The sequence below is a fragment of the Camelina sativa genome, chromosome 5 (genome assembly GCF_030686135.1).
Source record: "Camelina sativa cultivar CO46 ecotype springtype chromosome 5, ASM3068613v1".
Lineage (NCBI taxonomy): Eukaryota > Viridiplantae > Streptophyta > Magnoliopsida > Brassicales > Brassicaceae > Camelina > Camelina sativa.
Genome location: NC_141884.1, coordinates 9,941,042 through 9,962,043, shown reverse-complemented (window position 1 = coordinate 9,962,043; position 21,002 = coordinate 9,941,042). Strand labels below are relative to the sequence as shown.

Genomic DNA, 21,002 nt, shown 5'->3' with positions numbered 1-21,002 from the left:
ATCCTAATCCAATAAACGGGCCTGAACATTTGGGCTAGATGGGCTTTCTTTTAACCAAAGATTTTTGATTAACAGAGAAAAACTCTAAACTTTATTATACTGCGTGTTTAGGGCAAAGTGAGACTACATTATTATTTTTTTGTTGTTTTTGTACATTGAAGAATCTGAGGCGGGTCTAGGGTTCTTCTTGCTGCAGTGTCTCCAGTCTCCACCATGAAATCACGGCGTCAGAACATTTCTCGGCGCAATACGCGATCGATGACCTTTGTAAATGGAAGAGGAAACACGTTGCCGATCTCAATCGAACTCGTGATGGAGATATTCTCGTGGCTGCCGGCGAAATCTATAGCGAGATGTCGTTGCGTGTCGAAGCTCTGGAACGCCGTACTACGCCGCCCAGATTTCACGGAGCTGTACTTGACCAGATCTTATTCTGACCGCCCGCAGCTCTTGTTCGCCTTCCGCGACGAAAAGGAAAATGGGTTCGTCTTCTTCTCCTTACAGCATCCTCAAAACCCTGTTGAGAACTCGTCCTTTGCTGCAGCCACCAGTCGTTTTACCCATTCCCTCAAATTATATGATATCGTTGGTATTAGTAACGGCTTCGTCCTTCTTAGAGGTATCAAGAGAAATCCTCCAGGAGTGTTGTCGTTGCTATTCAACCCCAGCACCGGACAATCGTTACTTTTACCGGAAGTGAAACCGGTAGTGAAGCCCGATTGCTATATGATTGGGCTGACTAAGTTTATGGGGTATGATCCAGTTAAGAAACAGTTCAAGGTATTGTCCGCTAACATGTCAGGTGTATGCGGAGATTATGAAAGATATGACGAGTTTCAAGTTCTGACACTAGGAATTGGGAAACCATCATGGAGAATGGTCGAATGTTGCTTACCCCATTATCCCAAATCTGGAGGGATATGCATCAATGGTGTTTTCTACTATCTAGGTGCGGCCGACAGGGGTTTTGATCAATCAATAATGGTAGTTTGTATTGATTTAACTTCTGAGAAGTTCAGCTTTCTGAACTTCAGTGGACCGATGCAAGGTGCAACTACTCTGATAAATTACAATGGGAAACTAGGTTCCCTTATGTCTAAATATTTTTATGGGAGAGATACAAGTTTTGAGTTGTGGGTTCTCGACGACTTGGAAAAAAAGGAATGGTCCAAGCATGTTTTTGTATTATATCCTCCTGTTTGGCAGCATGCAGTTGAGGGGGCCACATTACGCTTTTTCGGAGTGGTTGGTACAAATGAATTTGTGTTTGTGCCGGCATTTCTGTATAAGCCTTTCTATGTTTTCTACTACAATGTTGAGAAGAACACTGTCGTAAGAGTTGGAGTTAGAGGAATGAAAGGGTTTTATGGTGATAGTGTTGACGACTTTTCAAACCATGTGGAGAATGTGGAGCTTATTCGAGCATTTTAGGAATTTATAACTTGAAGAGGTTGTGTAACATAGCTCTTTAAAAGTTCTCATCATAAAGACCATGGGAATCTTACTTGAGTCGTCGTTATTTCTCCGCATCTCTTGGGTAAGTTATCATTTTGTTTCCTTGTTGGATATGTATGTTATGTTTCCGGTGAATCTGTGATGTTGTGAAACTTATGTGGATACTTAATGAATCTTATTATCTTATTTATCACTTTACATAATTGCTAGATCAGCTTTAACGAACCTCCGATATTTAGGCCTAAATTTTAGGCTAAATGGGGTTTCCCTTAAACAAAAAAGCATGCACAATCTTTTTTTCGAAATGGAGATTGCAAACTCGGTATCTCCACCATGAAATCACGGCGGCGGCACGTCTCGGAGGATGGTCTAACCATTTCTCGACGACGCAATACACGATCGAATACCTCACTTAATTAGTGAAAGAGAACATTCATTTCCGATCCCAACAGATCTCATTAACGAGAGATATTCTCGATGTTGCCGTCGAAATCTATAGCTATACGTCGTTGCGTATCCAAGTTCTGGGCCACCATACTTAGACTTCCAGATTTCACGGAGTTGTTCTTGACCAAAACATCAGCTCGCCCGCAGCTGTTGTTTGCTTGCGAAACAAACCAAGGGTTGGTCTTCTTCTCCTCACACCAGTCTCCTCATCAAAGCCAATCAGCTTGCACATTTCCCCAACGCATGTGGACTCATTGGTCCTAGCAACGGCGTCGTCTGTCTTACTGAAAAACGGATCTTAAAGGGAAGGAAAAATCCAGCGTTGGTGTCGGTTATATGTAACCCTAGCACCGGAGAATCTTTAACTTTACCTAGAATGAAGACGAGGAAGAGGAGTGGGCTGAGAAGCTATTTTGGGTATGATCCGGTTAAGAAACAATTCAAGGTACTGTATATGACTTGGTCATTTGATGGGATCTGTAAGGAGCATCAGATTCTGACGTTGGGAACAGGGAAATTGTCATGGAGAATGATCCAATGTTGCTCACCACATGATCCCATACATTAAAATCAAGGGATATGCATCAATGGTGTTTACTACTATATAGCTCGTGTCAACATGTTTTCTGAAGAGTATATGATAGTTTGTTTTGATTTTAGGTCTGAGAAGTTTATTATTTTAAAAGTCATGGAGACTTTAAACATGTTGCCCAAACCATGTAGTCGTCGACGTTGGAGAGAGTCATCGGCCGGAGTGATACACTTCCCGGAGGCAAAAAGCTCATGCTTGGTTGCCTTTCTTGTAAGTCCATCCCCATATAGGATAGTGATGATCGTTTGAGATATCACATCACTATGTCTAAGCGGTGACTTTTATAGACAGATCACGATCTTACAAAACAATATAGGGATCCTCCCTATAGCTTTATTGACTTTAAAAACAACACTAAAATAGTACCATTTGCTATAGTTGTTAAAGGTAAGCGGTCCAAACGTCTTCTTTGTTATTTTTTGTTAACTACGTGCCTTATAGTCAACAAAAGTTTAGAATTAAACTAAAAAATCAATCAAAATTAAAGCTTTATTTCAACATATACAAAGCTGATGTTTTTTTCACCACTTTTGCAAAGTTCAGGTTTTTATGACGTTTTTCCGATAAAAAAATAGAGATAAAGTTATAAATTAGTAAATTTATAAACTTAGTTGGAAGAAAAAATGCCAAAAAACATGATTTATTTAATATTTTCCAAAAACATGAATTTTTATCGGTAATATGATTTATTTAATATTTGCCGAATCACCAATATGTGCTAATCTTTAACATGAATGTATAATTTAACACTAACAAACATAGTCTCAAATTTTAAATATATATATATATATATATATATTATTAATTATATTATATTATAATTGAAAATAATAATATACACCAACTTTTAATGGAGAACATGAATTTATAATTTAACAAGAGAAATTGAATAACGTAACCTCTTGATATTAAAAAAAAAAAACTTTAAATTTTTGTGTTTGTTTGAAAAAAAAAAACTTTTCTTTTCTTTATCCTAATAATTGTAACTCTTGATAGTAATTGTTGTTCTATTAAATATATGATAGCTTTATTTTTCTCCTATATCTAGTATTTTACAAATATTTACACAATTATTATATGTGATGATAGAAATATCAAAATTTATATTTATGTTACCTTTATTCATATTTCATTTTGATATTTTTTTTGGTTGTATTTTTTTTCATTTTGTTTTTAATTTATATTTTAGTGTAAATTATTGTTTTTAATAATAATAAAATATTACAAAATATGAGAGAATTAATTGATGTATTAAATTTAGATTTTATGTTATGAACGAAAAGACAAAAGAGAGAAAAACCAACTTTATATAATAAGATATAGATTAGTACATAAAGAAAACTTTAGAACATTGCTTTAGGGTTTAACGCAGTCTCTCCGTCATGAAATCACAGCAGCAACACGTCTCGGAGGATGGTCCTATTGCACTCAACTCACGAGCTTCAAAGTCAGTCAATATATGGTGGAGAAAACTCAGATGCGATCCCAGTTGATCTCATCTTCGAAATACTCTTGAAATTGCCGACGAAATCTATAGCGAGATGTCGTTGTGTATCGAAGCTATGGTCTTCCATACTTCTCCGTACAGATTTCATGGAGTTATTCTTGACCAGATCTACAACTCCCCCGAAACTCTTGTTCTCCAGCCCAAATAACGACGAGTTGTTCTTCTTCACGGCACCGCAGGTCCAAAATCCAGATCAGAACTCTTCTCTTGTATCCCGGCCTTATCACACGAAGCCCCCCTTTGATTGTTGTTCCCCTCGAATTTGTGTTCCTGTTGGCGGTTTGGTCTGTCTTATATATCAGCGGAACTTAGAGGGAGGGAAGGAAATAGTACCAATGATATGCAAACCTAGCACTGGACGACAAGCCTTACCTTTACCCGCATTGAAGACGACAAGGGTTCAGGTGAAAAGCTTTTTTGTTTATGATCCCATTGGTAAACTATTCAAGGTATTATTGTCCATGACCTTGCCACGTCATAGAAACGAAGGGAACTGTAAGGAGTGTCAAATTCTGACATTAGGGACTCAAACACTTTCATGGAGAAAGATTGATTGTTGTATACCCCATCGTCCTATATATCGTGGGATATGCATTGATGGCTGTTTGTATTATCAAGCTTTGGTCGATGATCACCGTTCAGGGGTTTCTACGATAGTTTGCTTTGATGTTAGGTCTGAAACGTTTAGATTTGTGAAGAAAGATATAGCAATGTCTAGTGAATCAACTCTGGTTAACTATGAGGGTAGATTAGGTGCACTTCAGTCAGATAGGGGTAATAAGTTACTAGCCAAACTAGAAGTCTTGAGTTGTGGGTTCTGGTAGACGCTGAGAAAAATGAATGGTCGTATATGACTTGCCCCCGTTGTGGAAGAATATAGTTCCAAAGGCTGAGTTATGTTTTGTTGGATTGACTAGTACAAATGATATTGTGTTGTCCGAACGCTATCCATTTACCATTTTCAATATTTTCTACTACAATCTCGAGAGGCACACAATCATAAAAGTTGAAATCCAAGGAATGGATGTGTACTGCCATCTTAGAGTTCAAACCTATCTAGACCAGGTGGAGGACGTGAAGCTCTGGTGCTGCACTTGTTGCTCGGTGCATCTGAGTCGTAAGTGTTTGCAGCTGAGCTTGCATTTGCTGAAGTTCTTGCCGTAGCGCGTGATTCTCAGCATTCTCGGAGCGACTTGGATCAGCACGCTGATCTGCGGAGACCTGACTGGCCTGAAAATGTACCCTTGGCTGCTCACCATTGGGTCCGACGATGATCGACGAGAGACGGGGCCTTCCATTAACGTTGTGCTCAGCTCTTGGTATGTTAGCGGTGTAATGGTTAGCTTGCGGAGCATGGTGGTCAGCTCGTGGAGCATAGAGGTCAGCTCGCGGAGCGTTGAGGTCAGCTCGCGGAGCGTGGAGGTCAGCTCGCGGAGCGTTGAGGTCAGCTCGCGGAGCGTTGAGGTCAGCTCGCGGAGCGTTGAAGTCAGCTCGCGGAGCGTTGAGGTCAGCTCGTGGAGCGTTGAAGTCAGCTCGCGGAGCGTTGAGGTCAGCTCGCGGAGCGTTGAGATCAGCTCGCGGAGCGTTGAGGTCAGCTCGTGGAGTGCGTGGTGCCAATGCGTCATCCTCCTGTCGCCGATGATACCTTGCATGGTCATTTCGTCCTTGCGATTCTATCTGCGCCGCTTGACCGCTCATCTTGTCCAAGGTTCTTCGTACAGCTTCGTCAAGCGCGGCTTGACTGATTTTCACGTGTCTGGATGATCGACGGGGGTAAATGTCGCGCGTAGTGCCCATATCTTTGCGGCCATTTGGAGCGTCTTCAACAGCTACTCGATCAGGAAGGATTGCTCCATTGGTTCCGCCATTTGTCGGAGCGACACGCGTAGCGCCTACGGCTTCACGGTCGGTTGGATTGACTCCAGTGGTTTCGCGAACAAGGGACGTAACGCCTTCGGCTACGCCATTGGTGGGAGCGACACGCGTAGTGCCTACGGCTGCGCGGTCAGTGAGTGTTGCGTCCTCGCACGGGTGCGCCCCCATACGGTGCGTGGAGGAGACACGTCGCAGGCTGGGGAGGAGTTCACGCCTTCGTTGCTTGAGTGATTGGTCTGAGACATGCTTCTGGTTTTCCGAAAACGCCTTGTTCTTCAAATTCTTCTCGTCAAAATGAAAGGATCTCGTTCGGCCCCACGGTGGGCGCCAAATTGTTGATGTATGAAATCGACAATATAAATAATAAGAGTAAAGTGGGATGAATCGGATATGGTCCTTTTATTTAACGTAGAATTTGTAGAAGGGTTTACAGAAAAAATGGCGATTACAGAGCTAAATGCAGTTAATATGAAAATAATTGCTTTTCTCTCTCAAATTGCCCAGAATTTCGGATTCCCTTTTCTGACAATGATGTCAGGTATTTATAGTGGGACCTTGACCTAGGGTTTCTTCTGTCTTCAGGCAAAATGACGATTTTGCCCCTGCGGCCTGTTGGGCCTGATCCAAGACTTTTGGCCCAAAATCTCTTCAGAATCTTCTGTTTGGGCTTCAGGAACGTTGGGGGCAAAGCCCATATCCAACACTTCTGACTTGAATCTGCCGGGTAAATCGTATTCTTCTCTTTCTCGATATGAGTTTCTTCCCTTTCAATGTATAAACGTTTAGGTTTTTGGATCTGTTTTGAGAGTTCTGCTTTGTTTAGGTTTTCGGTCTGTTTCAATGTATAAACGATATGTGTTATGCTTTGTTTTCAGATATGCAACAGAGAAGGCCTACAAGGTCTTCACCTTTAGGTTCTCCCAGTCCTCCAGGTCCTTCCATGCCTCCAGGAGCTATTGGATCTACAAGCGCAGCATCTTCAGCTGCAAACAACTACGCTCGTAGAACTGAAGACGCATTACTACGTGCTGCCTCAAGAGAAGGCCAACCACACCTCCATCCAAGGAAAATCAATGGTGCTTTATGGTAAGTTAAAAGGCAAAATTCTATGAATGTCTATAGCATGAATGTATAATTTTTTTGTCTCTGATTCTCATTTTTCTTCTGCCAGGTTTGGTATAGACCCCTTTGTCCACAAATTCATCCGGACAACTTGGCAAGGCAACTACATGGGACCATGGTCAAGCTGGAAATTTGTTCCTCAGGAGAGGAAAACAAACTGGTGGCAAACTTTTGTGGTAAATGTTTAGAATTTATACTACTATTTCTTACTTTACATTTGTAAGTTTACTTAGTCATATTTACTAATGTTTCTTTTAATGTTGTAGCAAAACTTTTATTGGGAGTCTCGATTTCATAACCTGGTCTACTTCCTCTGGAAACTGCATACGCAAACTACAATCTGTCAGCGCATCAGCAAGAAGAAGAGGGAAGTTAAGAAACCTAAGTACATTGATGATGAGGATTGGACTGAACTGCTGGAGCAATGGGCAACCGAAGCAGCAATTCAGAGGAGCCAGTCAGCTGCTAATTCTCGTACATCAGATCCTGATGGCAAAGGGATGCACAAACATTGTGCAGGTCCTCAGAACTTTTTAAAGATTGAGTATGATATGGTAATGATAAACTGTTAAACCTCTCTTTTTTGTTTCTATCTTAGTATAAATCCGTAATAAACATACTTCTGTTTTTTTTTTCTCTTTTATTGTGCAGATGATTGCGTCTGGTCTTGATCAACCACCACCTTTCACGGATCTTGTGCGGAAGACTCACACTCGTAAAGATGGAACTTTCATTGATGAACGAGCTAAGTCCCTTGTACTTGATGTAGAGGAAGCTGTTACACTGATTACGAATGATGATGGATCTCCCACTTCTATCAACCAAACTGACTCAAGTGATGCTACTCCTACCCACATTCTGCTAAACCAAGAATATCTCAAGGTACTCTTGAAATAACTTTCACTTTTGTATTACGTGGATTATGTTTTGTATGATGTATGCACGTTTCATTCACAATCCATAAGAGAATGTTAATTGTTTTGATTTAGTTTTTGTTGTGACTGGATGTTTTTGACTTCTGGTCTGAATGTTTGTCTTTGATTGTTGGTTGATACTCATTTGGTTTTATATCCATTCACAGCGGGGTAAGTCAAGCAAAGGACGCATTTATGGAATAGGCAGTGTTCAATACCAGGATTTCGATCCTTCTGAGACTGTCCCAGCTTCTCTTCAACGCAATCTCGACATAGACTTGCGTATCTCTGGCTTGGAAAAGAACTCTGAAACTGTCAACACTAATGTTGAAACGCTCAAGGCTGACATGACAACACTCAAAGATGATATGGTTGCCTTGAAGAGTGAGTTCAAGGACGAGATGGCTGCAGCACGAGCTTCACTAAATGTGATTCTATAGGCTCTTGGGGTGAATTCTGCTACTGTCCAACAGGTTAATCATACTCAACCTTCTGTTCCTGCTGCAACACCTAGTAATCCCACTGCCCTGAATGCCACAATGCCTAATATTGCCTCGACCTCGACTCCACCTTTGACTCAAGCTCAACAAGCTGACTTTGCTTGATTGTTTATCTTTTAGCTTTGCAAAATATTTGCAACTTTTGTAAGACTTAATCGGCTTTTGTAAGTTTTTTGGAATCTCTTGGATCTTTTTGTAAAACTTTGGAAATATATGATATTGTATTTTAGATTTTATATTTCACGTTTTCAGTTTTTATAATTTCTATTTCATGTTTCAGATTTAGAAATTTTAGGGTAAATGTTTCAATATTTTATTGAATCTGCAATCCACGATTAGTCACATAAATATTTGTGACATAGTAATTTTGTCACAATGGCAATGTCACGATGGTTCGTGGTTAGGAAATGGCACTGTTTAGACACAAGTGGTTTGTGTCCACTATAGTCACTGAATAGACATGAACATAATCGTGGCTAGCTGACCACGAAAATATGCCTGACCATTTCGTGGCAATTACTCTCACGAAATAAGCGTGCCAAAATCGTGGCTAATAACCACGAAAATCTGCCTGGCTATTCCGTGGCAAATATTGTTACGAAACACGCGTGCCAAAATCGTGGCTATAACGTCACGAAAAGCCACAAAATATTTTAGTCCACGATCGTATAGACACGATATTTTTTCGTGTCATGCCGGGTCTGTTGGATCATATAGCCACGAAAATATGACCTTATTCACGGAATATTCCATGGCTATAGGCTCTGTTTTTACTAGTGCAAATCACCTAAAATGTCAAGTTGAATACACCCCCCAAATATTATCACAATGTGAATGCCTTCTTCTCTGAATTCTTGGTCAATGCATGTTTCCAAATTTTGTATTTTTTTTTTTATAAATCCTAATCCAATAAACGGGCCTGAACATTTGGGCTAGATGGGCTTTCTTTTAACCAAAGATTTTTGATTAACAGAGAAAAACTCTAAACTTTATTATACTGCGTGTTTAGGGCAAAGTGAGACTACATTATTATTTTTTTGTTGTTTTTGTACATTGAAGAATCTGAGGCGGGTCTAGGGTTCTTCTTGCTGCAGTGTCTCCAGTCTCCACCATGAAATCACGGCGTCAGAACATTTCTCGGCGCAATACGCGATCGATGACCTTTGTAAATGGAAGAGGAAACACGTTGCCGATCTCAATCGAACTCGTGATGGAGATATTCTCGTGGCTGCCGGCGAAATCTATAGCGAGATGTCGTTGCGTGTCGAAGCTCTGGAACGCCGTACTACGCCGCCCAGATTTCACGGAGCTGTACTTGACCAGATCTTATTCTGACCGCCCGCAGCTCTTGTTCGCCTTCCGCGACGAAAAGGAAAATGGGTTCGTCTTCTTCTCCTTACAGCATCCTCAAAACCCTGTTGAGAACTCGTCCTTTGCTGCAGCCACCAGTCGTTTTACCCATTCCCTCAAATTATATGATATCGTTGGTATTAGTAACGGCTTCGTCCTTCTTAGAGGTATCAAGAGAAATCCTCCAGGAGTGTTGTCGTTGCTATTCAACCCCAGCACCGGACAATCGTTACTTTTACCGGAAGTGAAACCGGTAGTGAAGCCCGATTGCTATATGATTGGGCTGACTAAGTTTATGGGGTATGATCCAGTTAAGAAACAGTTCAAGGTATTGTCCGCTAACATGTCAGGTGTATGCGGAGATTATGAAAGATATGACGAGTTTCAAGTTCTGACACTAGGAATTGGGAAACCATCATGGAGAATGGTCGAATGTTGCTTACCCCATTATCCCAAATCTGGAGGGATATGCATCAATGGTGTTTTCTACTATCTAGGTGCGGCCGACAGGGGTTTTGATCAATCAATAATGGTAGTTTGTATTGATTTAACTTCTGAGAAGTTCAGCTTTCTGAACTTCAGTGGACCGATGCAAGGTGCAACTACTCTGATAAATTACAATGGGAAACTAGGTTCCCTTATGTCTAAATATTTTTATGGGAGAGATACAAGTTTTGAGTTGTGGGTTCTCGACGACTTGGAAAAAAAGGAATGGTCCAAGCATGTTTTTGTATTATATCCTCCTGTTTGGCAGCATGCAGTTGAGGGGGCCACATTACGCTTTTTCGGAGTGGTTGGTACAAATGAATTTGTGTTTGTGCCGGCATTTCTGTATAAGCCTTTCTATGTTTTCTACTACAATGTTGAGAAGAACACTGTCGTAAGAGTTGGAGTTAGAGGAATGAAAGGGTTTTATGGTGATAGTGTTGACGACTTTTCAAACCATGTGGAGAATGTGGAGCTTATTCGAGCATTTTAGGAATTTATAACTTGAAGAGGTTGTGTAACATAGCTCTTTAAAAGTTCTCATCATAAAGACCATGGGAATCTTACTTGAGTCGTCGTTATTTCTCCGCATCTCTTGGGTAAGTTATCATTTTGTTTCCTTGTTGGATATGTATGTTATGTTTCCGGTGAATCTGTGATGTTGTGAAACTTATGTGGATACTTAATGAATCTTATTATCTTATTTATCACTTTACATAATTGCTAGATCAGCTTTAACGAACCTCCGATATTTAGGCCTAAATTTTAGGCTAAATGGGGTTTCCCTTAAACAAAAAAGCATGCACAATCTTTTTTTCGAAATGGAGATTGCAAACTCGGTATCTCCACCATGAAATCACGGCGGCGGCACGTCTCGGAGGATGGTCTAACCATTTCCCGACGACGCAATACACGATCGAATACCTCACTTAATTAGTGAAAGAGAACATTCATTTCCGATCCCAACAGATCTCATTAACGAGAGATATTCTCGATGTTGCCGTCGAAATCTATAGCTATACGTCGTTGCGTATCCAAGTTCTGGGCCACCATACTTAGACTTCCAGATTTCACGGAGTTGTTCTTGACCAAAACATCAGCTCGCCCGCAGCTGTTGTTTGCTTGCGAAACAAACCAAGGGTTGGTCTTCTTCTCCTCACACCAGTCTCCTCATCAAAGCCAATCAGCTTGCACATTTCCCCAACGCATGTGGACTCATTGGTCCTAGCAACGGCGTCGTCTGTCTTACTGAAAAACGGATCTTAAAGGGAAGGAAAAATCCAGCGTTGGTGTCGGTTATATGTAACCCTAGCACCGGAGAATCTTTAACTTTACCTAGAATGAAGACGAGGAAGAGGAGTGGGCTGAGAAGCTATTTTGGGTATGATCCGGTTAAGAAACAATTCAAGGTACTGTATATGACTTGGTCATTTGATGGGATCTGTAAGGAGCATCAGATTCTGACGTTGGGAACAGGGAAATTGTCATGGAGAATGATCCAATGTTGCTCACCACATGATCCCATACATTAAAATCAAGGGATATGCATCAATGGTGTTTACTACTATATAGCTCGTGTCAACATGTTTTCTGAAGAGTATATGATAGTTTGTTTTGATTTTAGGTCTGAGAAGTTTATTATTTTAAAAGTCATGGAGACTTTAAACATGTTGCCCAAACCATGTAGTCGTCGACGTTGGAGAGAGTCATCGGCCGGAGTGATACACTTCCCGGAGGCAAAAAGCTCATGCTTGGTTGCCTTTCTTGTAAGTCCATCCCCATATAGGATAGTGATGATCGTTTGAGATATCACATCACTATGTCTAAGCGGTGACTTTTATAGACAGATCACGATCTTACAAAACAATATAGGGATCCTCCCTATAGCTTTATTGACTTTAAAAACAACACTAAAATAGTACCATTTGCTATAGTTGTTAAAGGTAAGCGGTCCAAACGTCTTCTTTGTTATTTTTTGTTAACTACGTGCCTTATAGTCAACAAAAGTTTAGAATTAAACTAAAAAGTCAATCAAAATTAAAGCTTTATTTCAACATATACAAAGCTGATGTTTTTTTCACCACTTTTGCAAAGTTCAGGTTTTTATGACGTTTTTCCGATAAAAAAATAGAGATAAAGTTATAAATTAGTAAATTTATAAACTTAGTTGGAAGAAAAAAGGCCAAAAAACATGATTTATTTAATATTTTCCAAAAACATGAATTTTTATCGGTAATATGATTTATTTAATATTTGCCGAATCACCAATATGTGCTAATCTTTAACATGAATGTATAATTTAACACTAACAAACATAGTCTCAAATTTTAAATATATATATATATATATATTATTAATTATATTATATTATAATTGAAAATAATAATATACACCAACTTTTAATGGAGAACATGAATTTATAATTTAACAAGAGAAATTGAATAACGTAACCTCTTGATATTAAAAAAAAAAAACTTTAAATTTTTGTGTTTGTTTGAAAAAAAAAAACTTTTCTTTTCTTTATCCTAATAATTGTAACTCTTGATAGTAATTGTTGTTCTATTAAATATATGATAGCTTTATTTTTCTCCTATATCTAGTATTTTACAAATATTTACACAATTATTATATGTGATGATAGAAATATCAAAATTTATATTTATGTTACCTTTATTCATATTTCATTTTGATATTTTTTTTGGTTGTATTTTTTTTCATTTTGTTTTTAATTTATATTTTAGTGTAAATTATTGTTTTTAATAATAATAAAATATTACAAAATATGAGAGAATTAATTGATGTATTAAATTTAGATTTTATGTTATGAACGAAAAGACAAAAGAGAGAAAAACCAACTTTATATAATAAGATATAGATTAGTACATAAAGAAAACTTTAGAACGTTGCTTTAGGGTTTAACGCAGTCTCTCCGTCATGAAATCACAGCAGCAACACGTCTCGGAGGATGGTCCTATTGCACTCAACTCACGAGCTTCAAAGTCAGTCAATATATGGTGGAGAAAACTCAGATGCGATCCCAGTTGATCTCATCTTCGAAATACTCTTGAAATTGCCGACGAAATCTATAGCGAGATGTCGTTGTGTATCGAAGCTATGGTCTTCCATACTTCTCCGTACAGATTTCATGGAGTTATTCTTGACCAGATCTACAACTCCCCCGAAACTCTTGTTCTCCAGCCCAAATAACGACGAGTTGTTCTTCTTCACGGCACCGCAGGTCCAAAATCCAGATCAGAACTCTTCTCTTGTATCCCGGCCTTATCACACGAAGCCCCCCTTTGATTGTTGTTCCCCTCGAATTTGTGTTCCTGTTGGCGGTTTGGTCTGTCTTATATATCAGCGGAACTTAGAGGGAGGGAAGGAAATAGTACCAATGATATGCAAACCTAGCACTGGACGACAAGCCTTACCTTTACCCGCATTGAAGACGACAAGGGTTCAGGTGAAAAGCTTTTTTGTTTATGATCCCATTGGTAAACTATTCAAGGTATTATTGTCCATGACCTTGCCACGTCATAGAAACGAAGGGAACTGTAAGGAGTGTCAAATTCTGACATTAGGGACTCAAACACTTTCATGGAGAAAGATTGATTGTTGTATACCCCATCGTCCTATATATCGTGGGATATGCATTGATGGCTGTTTGTATTATCAAGCTTTGGTCGATGATCACCGTTCAGGGGTTTCTACGATAGTTTGCTTTGATGTTAGGTCTGAAACGTTTAGATTTGTGAAGAAAGATATAGCAATGTCTAGTGAATCAACTCTGGTTAACTATGAGGGTAGATTAGGTGCACTTCAGTCAGATAGGGGTAATAAGTTACTAGCCAAACTAGAAGTCTTGAGTTGTGGGTTCTGGTAGACGCTGAGAAAAATGAATGGTCGTATATGACTTGCCCCCGTTGTGGAAGAATATAGTTCCAAAGGCTGAGTTATGTTTTGTTGGATTGACTAGTACAAATGATATTGTGTTGTCCGAACGCTATCCATTTACCATTTTCAATATTTTCTACTACAATCTCGAGAGGCACACAATCATAAAAGTTGAAATCCAAGGAATGGATGTGTACTGCCATCTTAGAGTTCAAACCTATCTAGACCAGGTGGAGGACGTGAAGCTCTGGTGCTGCACTTGTTGCTCGGTGCATCTGAGTCGTAAGTGTTTGCAGCTGAGCTTGCATTTGCTGAAGTTCTTGCCGTAGCGCGTGATTCTCAGCATTCTCGGAGCGACTTGGATCAGCACGCTGATCTGCGGAGACCTGACTGGCCTGAAAATGTACCCTTGGCTGCTCACCATTGGGTCCGACGATGATCGACGAGAGACGGGGCCTTCCATTAACGTTGTGCTCAGCTCTTGGTATGTTAGCGGTGTAATGGTTAGCTTGCGGAGCATGGTGGTCAGCTCGTGGAGCATAGAGGTCAGCTCGCGGAGCGTTGAGGTCAGCTCGCGGAGCGTGGAGGTCAGCTCGCGGAGCGTTGAGGTCAGCTCGCGGAGCGTTGAGGTCAGCTCGCGGAGCGTTGAAGTCAGCTCGCGGAGCGTTGAGGTCAGCTCGTGGAGCGTTGAAGTCAGCTCGCGGAGCGTTGAGGTCAGCTCGCGGAGCGTTGAGATCAGCTCGCGGAGCGTTGAGGTCAGCTCGTGGAGTGCGTGGTGCCAATGCGTCATCCTCCTGTCGCCGATGATACCTTGCATGGTCATTTCGTCCTTGCGATTCTATCTGCGCCGCTTGACCGCTCATCTTGTCCAAGGTTCTTCGTACAGCTTCGTCAAGCGCGGCTTGACTGATTTTCACGTGTCTGGATGATCGACGGGGGTAAATGTCGCGCGTAGTGCCCATATCTTTGCGGCCATTTGGAGCGTCTTCAACAGCTACTCGATCAGGAAGGATTGCTCCATTGGTTCCGCCATTTGTCGGAGCGACACGCGTAGCGCCTACGGCTTCACGGTCGGTTGGATTGACTCCAGTGGTTTCGCGAACAAGGGACGTAACGCCTTCGGCTACGCCATTGGTGGGAGCGACACGCGTAGTGCCTACGGCTGCGCGGTCAGTGAGTGTTGCGTCCTCGCACGGGTGCGCCCCCATACGGTGCGTGGAGGAGACACGTCGCAGGCTGGGGAGGAGTTCACGCCTTCGTTGCTTGAGTGATTGGTCTGAGACATGCTTCTGGTTTTCCGAAAACGCCTTGTTCTTCAAATTCTTCTCGTCAAAATGAAAGGATCTCGTTCGGCCCCACGGTGGGCGCCAAATTGTTGATGTATGAAATCGACAATATAAATAATAAGAGTAAAGTGGGATGAATCGGATATGGTCCTTTTATTTAACGTAGAATTTGTAGAAGGGTTTACAGAAAAAATGGCGATTACAGAGCTAAATGCAGTTAATATGAAAATAATTGCTTTTCTCTCTCAAATTGCCCAGAATTTCGGATTCCCTTTTCTGACAATGATGTCAGGTATTTATAGTGGGACCTTGACCTAGGGTTTCTTCTGTCTTCAGGCAAAATGACGATTTTGCCCCTGCGGCCTGTTGGGCCTGATCCAAGACTTTTGGCCCAAAATCTCTTCAGAATCTTCTGTTTGGGCTTCAGGAACGTTGGGGGCAAAGCCCATATCCAACACTTCTGACTTGAATCTGCCGGGTAAATCGTATTCTTCTCTTTCTCGATATGAGTTTCTTCCCTTTCAATGTATAAACGTTTAGGTTTTTGGATCTGTTTTGAGAGTTCTGCTTTGTTTAGGTTTTCGGTCTGTTTCAATGTATAAACGATATGTGTTATGCTTTGTTTTCAGATATGCAACAGAGAAGGCCTACAAGGTCTTCACCTTTAGGTTCTCCCAGTCCTCCAGGTCCTTCCATGCCTCCAGGAGCTATTGGATCTACAAGCGCAGCATCTTCAGCTGCAAACAACTACGCTCGTAGAACCGAAGACGCATTACTACGTGCTGCCTCAAGAGAAGGCCAACCACACCTCCATCCAAGGAAAATCAATGGTGCTTTATGGTAAGTTAAAAGGCAAAATTCTATGAATGTCTATAGCATGAATGTATAATTTTTTTGTCTCTGATTCTCATTTTTCTTCTGCCAGGTTTGGTATAGACCCCTTTGTCCACAAATTCATCCGGACAACTTGGCAAGGCAACTACATGGGACCATGGTCAAGCTGGAAATTTGTTCCTCAGGAGAGGAAAACAAACTGGTGGCAAACTTTTGTGGTAAATGTTTAGAATTTATACTACTATTTCTTACTTTACATTTGTAAGTTTACTTAGTCATATTTACTAATGTTTCTTTTAATGTTGTAGCAAAACTTTTATTGGGAGTCTCGATTTCATAACCTGGTCTACTTCCTCTGGAAACTGCATACGCAAACTACAATCTGTCAGCGCATCAGCAAGAAGAAGAGGGAAGGTAAGAAACCTAAGTACATTGATGATGAGGATTGGACTGAACTGCTGGAGCAATGGGCAACCGAAGCAGCAATTCAGAGGAGCCAGTCAGCTGCTAATTCTCGTACATCAGATCCTGATGGCAAAGGGATGCACAAACATTGTGCAGGTCCTCAGAACTTTTTAAAGATTGAGTATGATATGGTAATGATAAACTGTTAAACCTCTCTTTTTTGTTTCTATCTTAGTATAAATCCGTAATAAACATACTTCTGTTTTTTTTTTCTCTTTTATTGTGCAGATGATTGCGTCTGGTCTTGATCAACCACCACCTTTCACGGATCTTGTGCGGAAGACTCACACTCGTAAAGATGGAACTTTCATTGATGAACGAGCTAAGTCCCTTGTACTTGATGTAGAGGAAGCTGTTACACTGATTACGAATGATGATGGATCTCCCACTTCTATCAACCAAACTGACTCAAGTGATGCTACTCCTACCCACATTCTGCTAAACCAAGAATATCTCAAGGTACTCTTGAAATAACTTTCACTTTTGTATTACGTGGATTATGTTTTGTATGATGTATGCACGTTTCATTCACAATCCATAAGAGAATGTTAATTGTTTTGATTTAGTTTTTGTTGTGACTGGATGTTTTTGACTTCTGGTCTGAATGTTTGTCTTTGATTGTTGGTTGATACTCATTTGGTTTTATATCCATTCACAGCGGGGTAAGTCAAGCAAAGGACGCATTTATGGAATAGGCAGTGTTCAATACCAGGATTTCGATCCTTCTGAGACTGTCCCAGCTTCTCTTCAACGCAATCTCGACATAGACTTGCGTATCTCTGGCTTGGAAAAGAACTCTGAAACTGTCAACACTAATGTTGAAACGCTCAAGGCTGACATGACAACACTCAAAGATGATATGGTTGCCTTGAAGAGTGAGTTCAAGGACGAGATGGCTGCAGCACGAGCTTCACTAAATGTGATTCTATAGGCTCTTGGGGTGAATTCTGCTACTGTCCAACAGGTTAATCATACTCAACCTTCTGTTCCTGCTGCAACACCTAGTAATCCCACTGCCCTGAATGCCACAATGCCTAATATTGCCTCGACCTCGACTCCACCTTTGACTCAAGCTCAACAAGCTGACTTTGCTTGATTGTTTATCTTTTAGCTTTGCAAAATATTTGCAACTTTTGTAAGACTTAATCGGCTTTTGTAAGTTTTTTGGAATCTCTTGGATCTTTTTGTAAAACTTTGGAAATATATGATATTGTATTTTAGATTTTATATTTCACGTTTTCAGTTTTTATAATTTCTATTTCATGTTTCAGATTTAGAAATTTTAGGGTAAATGTTTCAATATTTTATTGAATCTGCAATCCACGATTAGTCACATAAATATTTGTGACATAGTAATTTTGTCACAATGGCAATGTCACGATGGTTCGTGGTTAGGAAATGGCACTGTTTAGACACAAGTGGTTTGTGTCCACTATAGTCACTGAATAGACATGAACATAATCGTGGCTAGCTGACCACGAAAATATGCCTGACCATTTCGTGGCAATTACTCTCACGAAATAAGCGTGCCAAAATCGTGGCTAATAACCACGAAAATCTGCCTGGCTATTCCGTGGCAAATATTGTTACGAAACACGCGTGCCAAAATCGTGGCTATAACGTCACGAAAAGCCACGAAATATTTTAGTCCACGATCGTATAGACACGATATTTTTCCGTGTCATGCCGGGTCTGTTGGATCATATAGCCACGAAAATATGACCTTATTCACGGAATATTCCATGGCTATAGGCTCTGTTTTTACTAGTGCAAATCACCTAAAATGTCAAGTTGAATACACCCCCCAAATATTATCACAATGTGAATGCCTTCTTCTCTGAATTCTTGGTCAATGCATGTTTCCAAATTTTGTATTTTTTTTTTTATAAATCCTAATCCAATAAACGGGCCTGAACATTTGGGCTAGATGGGCTTTCTTTTAACCAAAGATTTTTGATTAACAGAGAAAAACTCTAAACTTTATTATACTGCGTGTTTAGGGCAAAGTGAGACTACATTATTATTTTTTTGTTGTTTTTGTACATTGAAGAATCTGAGGCGGGTCTAGGGTTCTTCTTGCTGCAGTGTCTCCAGTCTCCACCATGAAATCACGGCGTCAGAACATTTCTCGGCGCAATACGCGATCGATGACCTTTGTAAATGGAAGAGGAAACACGTTGCCGATCTCAATCGAACTCGTGATGGAGATATTCTCGTGGCTGCCGGCGAAATCTATAGCGAGATGTCGTTGCGTGTCGAAGCTCTGGAACGCCGTACTACGCCGCCCAGATTTCACGGAGCTGTACTTGACCAGATCTTATTCTGACCGCCCGCAGCTCTTGTTCGCCTTCCGCGACGAAAAGGAAAATGGGTTCGTCTTCTTCTCCTTACAGCATCCTCAAAACCCTGTTGAGAACTCGTCCTTTGCTGCAGCCACCAGTCGTTTTACCCATTCCCTCAAATTATATGATATCGTTGGTATTAGTAACGGCTTCGTCCTTCTTAGAGGTATCAAGAGAAATCCTCCAGGAGTGTTGTCGTTGCTATTCAACCCCAGCACCGGACAATCGTTACTTTTACCGGAAGTGAAACCGGTAGTGAAGCCCGATTGCTATATGATTGGGCTGACTAAGTTTATGGGGTATGATCCAGTTAAGAAACAGTTCAAGGTATTGTCCGCTAACATGTCAGGTGTATGCGGAGATTATGAAAGATATGACGAGTTTCAAGTTCTGACACTAGGAATTGGGAAACCATCATGGAGAATGGTCGAATGTTGCTTACCCCATTATCCCAAATCTGGAGGGATATGCATCAATGGTGTTTTCTACTATCTAGGTGCGGCCGACAGGGGTTTTGATCAATCAATAATGGTAGTTTGTATTGATTTAACTTCTGAGAAGTTCAGCTTTCTGAACTTCAGTGGACCGATGCAAGGTGCAACTACTCTGATAAATTACAATGGGAAACTAGGTTCCCTTATGTCTAAATATTTTTATGGGAGAGATACAAGTTTTGAGTTGTGGGTTCTCGACGACTTGGAAAAAAAGGAATGGTCCAAGCATGTTTTTGTATTATATCCTCCTGTTTGGCAGCATGCAGTTGAGGGGGCCACATTACGCTTTTTCGGAGTGGTTGGTACAAATGAATTTGTGTTTGTGCCGGCATTTCTGTATAAGCCTTTCTATGTTTTCTACTACAATGTTGAGAAGAACACTGTCGTAAGAGTTGGAGTTAGAGGAATGAAAGGGTTTTATGGTGATAGTGTTGACGACTTTTCAAACCATGTGGAGAATGTGGAGCTTATTCGAGCATTTTAGGAATTTATAACTTGAAGAGGTTGTGTAACATAGCTCTTTAAAAGTTCTCATCATAAAGACCATGGGAATCTTACTTGAGTCGTCGTTATTTCTCCGCATCTCTTGGGTAAGTTATCATTTTGTTTCCTTGTTGGATATGTATGTTATGTTTCCGGTGAATCTGTGATGTTGTGAAACTTATGTGGATACTTAATGAATCTTATTATCTTATTTATCACTTTACATAATTGCTAGATCAGCTTTAACGAACCTCCGATATTTAGGCCTAAATTTTAGGCTAAATGGGGTTTCCCTTAAACAAAAAAGCATGCACAATCTTTTTTTCGAAATGGAGATTGCAAACTCGGTATCTCCACCATGAAATCACGGCGGCGGCACGTCTCGGAGGATGGTCTAACCATTTCCCGACGACGCAATACACGATCGAATACCTCACTTAATTAGTGAAAGAGAACATTCATTTCCGATCCCAACAGATCTCATTAACGAGAGATATTCTCGATGTTGCCGTCGAAATCTATAGCTATACGTCGTTGCGTATCCAAGTTCTGGGCCACCATACTTAGACTTCCAGATTTCACGGAGTTGTTCTTGACCAAAACATCAGCTCGCCCGCAGCTGTTGTTTGCTTGCGAAACAAACCAAGGGTTGGTCTTCTTCTCCTCACACCAGTCTCCTCATCAAAGCCAATCAGCTTGCACATTTCCCCAACGCATGTGGACTCATTGGTCCTAGCAACGGCGTCGTCTGTCTTACTGAAAAACGGATCTTAAAGGGAAGGAAAAATCCAGCGTTGGTGTCGGTTATATGTAACCCTAGCACCGGAGAATCTTTAACTTTACCTAGAATGAAGACGAGGAAGAGGAGTGGGCTGAGAAGCTATTTTGGGTATGATCCGGTTAAGAAACAATTCAAGGTACTGTATATGACTTGGTCATTTGATGGGATCTGTAAG

The 21,002-nt window shown here is 40.7% G+C and overlaps 2 protein-coding genes and 5 pseudogenes across 2 annotated transcripts; all 7 read left to right on the top strand.

Annotated features, from left to right (window-relative positions):
- Nucleotides 1–258: 258 nt before the first annotated feature.
- Nucleotides 259–1,431, top strand: LOC147943495 (putative F-box protein At3g23960 pseudogene; annotated as a pseudogene).
- A 2,438-nt stretch (nucleotides 1,432–3,869) lies between these two features.
- LOC147943494 (F-box protein DOR pseudogene) lies at nucleotides 3,870–5,151 on the top strand (annotated as a pseudogene).
- A 1,163-nt stretch (nucleotides 5,152–6,314) lies between these two features.
- Nucleotides 6,315–8,566, top strand: LOC147943493 (uncharacterized). Its single transcript, XM_087512260.1, has 7 exons — nucleotides 6,315–6,414; nucleotides 6,529–6,600; nucleotides 6,752–6,962; nucleotides 7,048–7,174; nucleotides 7,265–7,552; nucleotides 7,650–7,880; nucleotides 8,080–8,566. Exons 1-7 carry the CDS (start codon nucleotides 6,315–6,317, stop codon nucleotides 8,350–8,352), a joined length of 1,302 nt encoding a protein of 433 aa, XP_087368386.1. The 3' UTR covers nucleotides 8,353–8,566.
- Nucleotides 8,567–9,568: 1,002 nt separating this feature from the next.
- Nucleotides 9,569–10,741, top strand: LOC147943492 (putative F-box protein At3g23960 pseudogene; annotated as a pseudogene).
- Nucleotides 10,742–13,175: 2,434 nt separating this feature from the next.
- Nucleotides 13,176–14,457, top strand: LOC147943491 (F-box protein DOR pseudogene; annotated as a pseudogene).
- Nucleotides 14,458–15,620: 1,163 nt separating this feature from the next.
- Nucleotides 15,621–17,872, top strand: LOC147943490 (uncharacterized). Its single transcript, XM_087512259.1, has 7 exons — nucleotides 15,621–15,720; nucleotides 15,835–15,906; nucleotides 16,058–16,268; nucleotides 16,354–16,480; nucleotides 16,571–16,858; nucleotides 16,956–17,186; nucleotides 17,386–17,872. Exons 1-7 carry the CDS (start codon nucleotides 15,621–15,623, stop codon nucleotides 17,656–17,658), a joined length of 1,302 nt encoding a protein of 433 aa, XP_087368385.1. The 3' UTR covers nucleotides 17,659–17,872.
- A 1,002-nt stretch (nucleotides 17,873–18,874) lies between these two features.
- LOC147943489 (putative F-box protein At3g23960 pseudogene) lies at nucleotides 18,875–20,047 on the top strand (annotated as a pseudogene).
- The last annotated feature ends 955 nt before the right edge of the window (nucleotides 20,048–21,002 follow it).

Bases quoted from the DNA above. Each gene is read 5' to 3' on its own strand.
- LOC147943493 (XM_087512260.1), top strand. From the start codon at position 6,315: ATGGCGATTACAGAGCTAAATGCAGTTAATATGAAAATAATTGCTTTT. The intron at 6,963-7,047 runs GTAAGTTAAAAG...TTCTTCTGCCAG, and splicing joins AAAATCAATGGTGCTTTATG to GTTTGGTATAGACCCCTTTG. The intron at 7,553-7,649 runs GTAATGATAAAC...TTTATTGTGCAG, and splicing joins TAAAGATTGAGTATGATATG to ATGATTGCGTCTGGTCTTGA.
- LOC147943490 (XM_087512259.1), top strand. From the start codon at position 15,621: ATGGCGATTACAGAGCTAAATGCAGTTAATATGAAAATAATTGCTTTT. The intron at 15,721-15,834 runs GTATTTATAGTG...AAATCTCTTCAG, and splicing joins TTTTCTGACAATGATGTCAG to AATCTTCTGTTTGGGCTTCA. The intron at 16,481-16,570 runs GTAAATGTTTAG...TTAATGTTGTAG, and splicing joins ACTGGTGGCAAACTTTTGTG to CAAAACTTTTATTGGGAGTC.